General features: G+C 51.6%; 1 protein-coding gene across 2 annotated transcripts in view; it reads right to left on the reverse strand.

Moving 5' to 3' along the window:
* The window catches only part of SDC2 (syndecan 2), a 124,199-nt gene extending 118,009 nt beyond the window's left edge, over window positions 1-6,190 (reverse strand). The window contains exon 1 of one of the 2 annotated variants that reach the window (XM_007454419.1): window positions 5,528-6,190. In XM_007454419.1, coding sequence (XP_007454481.1) covers window positions 5,528-5,587 — 60 coding nt within the window. In that variant the 5' untranslated portion in view covers window positions 5,588-6,190. The remainder of the gene's footprint in view (window positions 1-5,527) is intronic. The other variant, XM_007454420.1, reaches the window with a different exon arrangement.
* Between the last annotated feature and the right edge of the window lie 283 nt (window positions 6,191-6,473).

Consider the following 6,473-nt stretch of genomic DNA (forward strand, 5'->3'; position numbering starts at 1 on the left):
CCAGCCCACACTGTCTTCAGTGGCCAGAGCAAAAGGGAGCTTCGGCAGGACCAACTGACCCTGACTGCTCCAGCCATGGGCACCTGCCCTTAAGTATGGAGCATCAACAGGCGTTTACCACAGGGGTCAAAGGTGTGGAAACCTTCCCCTCAGACAGTGCCAGTCTCCAAAATATCAGAGGGCTGAGGGGCCTCAAGAATATCATATATGGCTCTCTCATTTCATAGTCAAGAAAACAGCCCAAGAAAGAAGGAGGAAAAAAAACGACACTTACTTTCTGTGCGTCAGGTACCACTCCCATGCTCCCTCATTTTAGCCTCACAACAATCCTGTTATAAAAGCATTCTCAGGTGCAATTTATATGCACATGCACATATGTATTTTTCTAAGTGACTCAAAGTGTCAGTATCTTGTCCAAGTCCTAACACGGAGTAAGCGGCAAAGTACCAACATCTCCCCCACCCAAACCCTTTGTATCTACGCTGGTACCTCAGGGTCACAAAGCTTCTTACCCCTGGGAGCCCCAGGACTAACACAAAATAGCATGTAGAAGGGGTAAAGTGTGTGACTAGACCAGTGGTTCCCAAATGTAGCTAATTCATTAGCATCATCTGAGATGCTTTATAAAAATACAAATCCCCCCACCCCCTTTAGGCTTCTGATTGTTAGAAGGCCCTGAAATCTCTATTTTTACATACTTAACATTGATTCTGATTGTCAGTCTGCCTTACTATTTACAGAAAGAGAAAAACAATGGCTAGATCAGTCATGAAAGGCTGTCTGGAGCTTGGATCTGAATCAACAGAATTTAAAAGGAGAAACACTGAAGAGGTGGCTATGTCCAGGGAGCGTTCACAAAAGTGAGATGAGTGGGCGAGGGCGGGGAGACGTGATGCAGAGGGATGGGGGCAGGGGGGCGGGACTAACTAGGAAGGAGTGATATTCTGGAGCATCATATAAATCTGGCAGAGGTATTTAGACTCCACACCATGATAACAAGGAAACACAATCCAAGGGGTACAGGGTAAGTCAAACAGCAGGTGAGCATCTGGGCCAGGAAGGGAATGGCAAGGCTGTTGACATGGGGCACATGCTGGTAAGGTGCCAACAGAGAAAAACCTGAAGGGGAGCACCTCCTGGCTGCCTGGCTTGATTATGCCTTTATCCTGAGCACTTAATACAACAGATGCTGAATAAATATCATGGAATGAACAACACGTAGGTGCATATAGTGGCCAACTGGTCACGGAAGTCAACAAAGATGAACGGGTCAAGGACCTGACTTCAAGATTCAAATCCGGGGCTTCCCCGGTGGCGCAGTGGTTGAGAGTCCGCCTGCCGATGCAGGGGACATGGGTTCGCGCCCCGGTCCGGGAAGATCCCACATGCCGCGGAGCGGCTGGGCCCGTGAGCCATGGCCGCTGAGCCTGCGCATCCGGAGCCTGTGCTCCGCAACGGGAGAGGCCACAGCAGTGAGAGGCCCGCGTACCGCAAAAAAAAAAACAAACAAAAAAACAAAACATTCAAATCCGATTCAAATCTAGAATTAAGATGATGGCACTGGCAGAGGTGACTAAAAAAGAGTGGCTTGTTTTCAGTGAAAGCTCTTCTTCATTACTTCTTGCTTTTCTCTAAAACTTTATTTTGGCTTCTGGTGCATGAAAGAATTAGGTGGTTTTGGAATACCGGAATGTACCTTCGACAGTGACATGAACAGCAGGTCTTCTGTCTTGGGAAGAAAAAAACGATGGGCAAGATCTTTTGGTTTGATTTTTGGCAAAGGAGGAGAGATAATCTCGTGAGAATCTAAACTCAGATGACATTCTTCACATGACTTAAGATCACTGCCAGCTGACATGCCGATAGCACTGTGGTGTTAAGCCACCGGACTCCCTGTAAACCTGAATTGACAGAGCTGGCTGGGCTCTGTGTGGCTTGGTCAGCCTCAGGCTTTGCCAACCTGAGGAGACTCCGGGCCCCCTGAAGCTGGCCAGTCAGGTCTCTGGGGGCTTCTAGGAGACTTGAGAACGAGTTCTATGCAGGAAAAAACTAGATGATCTTTTGAAATCCCTTCCAAACTAATGATTATTCAAGGTGCCTTGTGTGTAATCATATTCCACAGTTCCTCAAATGGCAAGCACCATCAAAATTATACGTTCCAGGTCCCAGAAGCAGGAGTTGGAGCGTGTACTCAAATTCCTCTGGATGCCCATCTTCCACAAGCCTGGTCTTAATAAGATCTTTCCTTCTCAAGTGACATCTACCTACTGCTAATATCCAACTAACAGAGAAAGAGCCCTTATTTCTCTAAGACTCCCTAGCAAGTATGATTTGCCAGATTACTAGAGCAGCCAAAATGTATTTTTCTAAAGAACTGCAAAAGGTTATATGGTTCCAATTTAATTTTTCCTTCAAATGCAAGCTTTCCAATGCCTGCCTTTCATAATACACTGAGACGTAATGCATGGGTCCAAATGACTTGACAGTTTCTTTTAATTTACACACATCTAAGCATGTGCAAAAAATTCCACTAGTTCAAAACGCTTCCTTTCCTTAAACATACTTCCAGTTCAAATTACGTGTTTATGGCAGTCTGCAATGTATTATTTCTGAAGATAAACAGTCATGTAAAAAATTGATAGAAAAGCAGCAGCATATCACTACTGTCACACTCTCTCAGTCTTTCCTCTCGCATGCCAGTGGGAGGTATAAATGCATCGCCATGACCAGGCTCGCCCTGCTGTCTCCAGCGTCCAGAAAGGCAGGGCCACCAGTTCCTTTCCACAGACAGCTTTGAGCCTTGGTTGCTGAGAACCTCTTTTCTTCCCCCCCCCCCACCTTGAACTTAGTATAAAACTCAAGAATGCACTAACTGGGGATGTTTTTCCTTTTAAAAATGAGAGGCTTTACGCTCAGATGATCACTACTTCTAACTCCCAGAAAACAGTTGCAGTTTTCCAATTAAAATTAGAAGTATTGGAAATAATGTACTCTAATAACTAAATGTTGAAAAGTGAAGTCTTTCAACTTCGCATACATTTATGCTGCTACATGTGAAACAGTGGCTGAAAAGTAATTTAAATGGCTGTCCTGGGCCTTGAAAAAGCTTCTATTGAGAAAAATTGACTCACTGCCTAACAAAGACTCTGCTACAGTCTTCAAGTTGACATTTTAAAAATATCTAATCACCCTTTTGAATGATACTCCAATTACTGAAAACAGTATCTACCACAGTGAAACAGCTCACTTGGAAAGCATCCAATTCTAGTTGGAAATGAGAAATATTAGAACCCCAAAGGCACAGAGTTGGGGGTAGAGGTGTCACCAGAGAAGACAGGTAGAGTTCAGCCAAAAAGCTCCCTTAAGAAGCACTGTCAGAGAGAGATCAGCTCGGTGCTTTGTGTCCACCTAGAGGGGTGGGATAGAGAGGGTGGGAGGGAGACGCAAGAGGGAGGGGATATGGGGATATATGTATACATATAGCTGATTCACTTTGTTGTACAGCAGAAACTAACACAACATTGTAAAGCAATTATACTCCATTAAAGATGGTAAAAAAAAAAAAAAAAAAGCACTGTCAGATTTATGCAAAACTCCAAGGAGACATTATTCCTCTAGAATCCCCAAACATCAACACTTTCTAGCAAATTTATAAACAGGACTCAGCAAAAAAGGGACGTCCTTAACCCAGTACAGCTTTTTAGGCAGGCAGGCTTCTCCTGAAAATCTTTAGATGGAGTTCTCCCTTTGCCCTGTTTTGCAACAAGATAAGCAATAATGTTTTTCTGAAATAAACAGAGAATCTCTCCCTTTCGGTGTGCAAAGAGCCAAAGTCCATAACTGGCTGGGAGATTACCAATCCCAAGGGATAAAACGATCACTTGCCAAAGAGAAATGCTGATAAGTTTCGGAGTTCTATTCTACAGCCGGAGCACCCAAATTCTCACCTACTGTGTTCAGTTTACAATCCTGCAGATTGCAGGATTGCAATCCTGCAATCCTGGAGATTGCTCTCCAATCTCGCCTAACGTTTGGGCACCGGCTAGCACACACAGAGGCTCCCACACCGATGAAAAATGCCCATCTGCTGCTTAGTGCCAAAGAGGTTTCCCAATCCTAAATCGCATCAATTCAAAAAAGTGGGCTGGGGTGGGGGGAGAAGGGAGAAATAACACGCCAAAGGCGAGGGGGGAAAACTCACAAAACCACCTCTAAAGATGACATTATTTGTCTTCGAAGAGGCGGTTCAGTTTATTAGACATGGACAAGTTATTCGGTGGCAAAGGGAGGAGATACGGGGAACTGGAAGGGACAGAAACAGCTGCACTCCCTAACCGAGACCCCGGACCGCACTGAGGCTGCAGACGGGATCGCGGACAAAGCTCAGGGCGCCCAGGTAGGGGCCGCCAAGCACAAGTGAAAGCCCAGCAGGCAGTTCTCTTTAGAGGGCGCTCATTGGGCGTCTTAAGGAAACAAGCTCCAACCCCCCGAAACGCGACCCAGAGCAGGAGAAACCAAGTTCCCACGGCCGAGGCCGGGGAGGGAGGCTGGGTGCCCGCAGCCGGCCCCGCCGGAGAAGAGACTCCTCCGGGCCTCGGGGTACTCCCGCCGGGTCCCACGAGGGCAAGCATGGCGGGATGGAAGCCTCGGTCTCCGAGCGGCCGGGCGACCCGAGGCCGATCGCAGTGTCACAGTACCCCGCCTCGCCCCGCTGCTGCACTCGAGTGCAATCCGTACTGAAATGCCCTCCTGTCCCTAAGGGCCCGCGAGCTGCCCCCGCCCCGCAGGAAGCACGAGTCGCCGCACCACCGGGAGTCCAGCGGCCCGCACCCCGGCATTTTCGGGCGCGTTCCGCTCACCCACCGCAGGACCGAGGACTGCGCCTCCGCCGGTAGCGTTTCCACGTAGTGTCTGCTCCCTTGCCCCAGCCAGAGGAACATCAAACAAAAGAACTTTTTGCAAACTTTCCTCTCCGGACACTCAAGGGTTTCTTAAAGCTGAGCCCCATCTCCCCAGAACCTGCATTCAATCGAGTAGGAAAGCTGGCGTGGGGGCTGGGCGGGGGATGGTGTGCAGGAGAAGGGACCCCAAGGTTTCCAGGGCGTCTCCGGGTCTCGGGGAGCGCGCGGAGGGGACCAGTTCCCTCGCAGCCCTATCCGGGCTTCCTCTCTCCGGCCACCCCTCCCCATCGGTCCTTCCCGGCCACGCAGCAAGACCCTCCGACTGCGAAGAAGTTGGGAGGGACTTCAGGGGCCTCTGCGGTTCGACAAAACTGCAGTACTCCTGCCCTCATCCCGGGGGACCTCGGGACAACTCCAGCGAGCGGCGCTTTTCTGCGGGAAGCGAAGGGGGAGAGGAGTGGAGGAGCGAGCTCATCTGTCCCAGCAGATCCCCGGGGGCCGAGGGGCACGACTGGGAGTGGGGGGCATCCCCCAGGTGGCGCTCCCCGATTCCCCGCGGGCTCTGCGGACTCTGCTCGGTCTCTGCACCCTAAACGGCGCGCGCGTCCCCAGCCTGGCCCACTCACCGACTCCGCCGACACGCAGGCCACCAAGCCCAAGGTGAGCAGGATCCAAGCGCGCCGCATATTCCCCGGGACCCGGCTGCTCCCAGCCGCCGCTTTGCAACGAGGGAAAAACGAAGTCTCTCGCCCAGCGCCCGGCGCAGCCTGCGCAGAAGGACCGGAGCAGAGCAGCCGCAGCGACCGCCGCTCGGGCTCGGGAGCTCGGGCTCCGGGCTCTCGCTTCCTCCTGCTGCGCCTGCGGCTGCGCCCCGGGAACGCGGCGCCTTCTCACTTGTTGGTTCCTACACAACCGATGCCTAGCTGTTGCTCCGGTGAGGCAGCTCTCTGGAGCTCTTCTTGCTCTGCTGTTGTTGTACTCCTCCGCGGACTCCTTCCCCGTGTCGCGGCTCCGTTTCTGATTTTTGAGGAATAAATTAGGTGGCTTGGAATGTAGCTGCAGCTGAAGTTTGGGTACAGAGCGGTGGGAGCGCCTGTTCCGCGCGGCTGGAGCTCCCGGAGTATCTGGAGAGAAGCGCGTCGGAGCGGAGCTAGTGGCTCAGCGGCTGCGCCCCTCCTCCTCCCGCGCCGACGCCTCCCTCCCAGGGTCCTCCTCCCTTTCTCCTCCTCCTCTTCTACCGCTCCCAGCCTCCCTCCGGAGCCCGCTTCTCCGGGCTTCTCCCGGCGTCTCGAGGAGGGGAGGCGGCAGTGTGACTCCCCGCTAAACCCGGGAGAAATTCCTACAGGATTACGCCCGGATTGGCAGCTCCGGGGGCCAGTGGCCACCAGCAGCTCCGCGCTGTGGCTGCTCTGGGTCTGCGCGTCCGCAGTCTGTGCTCCAGTGCTCTAGTATTCCTTCATTTTCTGACTCCCTTACCCCACCCCCCCACTCTCTCCCCTCCTTTTCTCTCTCCTCCTCCGTGCTCCTTTTTTCTCTATTTTCTTTTCTCTTCACTTTCACTTTTCTGGAGAA

The sequence above is a fragment of the Lipotes vexillifer genome, unplaced genomic scaffold (genome assembly GCF_000442215.2).
Source record: "Lipotes vexillifer unplaced genomic scaffold, Lipotes_vexillifer_v1.1 scaffold457, whole genome shotgun sequence".
Classification (NCBI taxonomy): domain Eukaryota; kingdom Metazoa; phylum Chordata; class Mammalia; order Artiodactyla; family Lipotidae; genus Lipotes; species Lipotes vexillifer.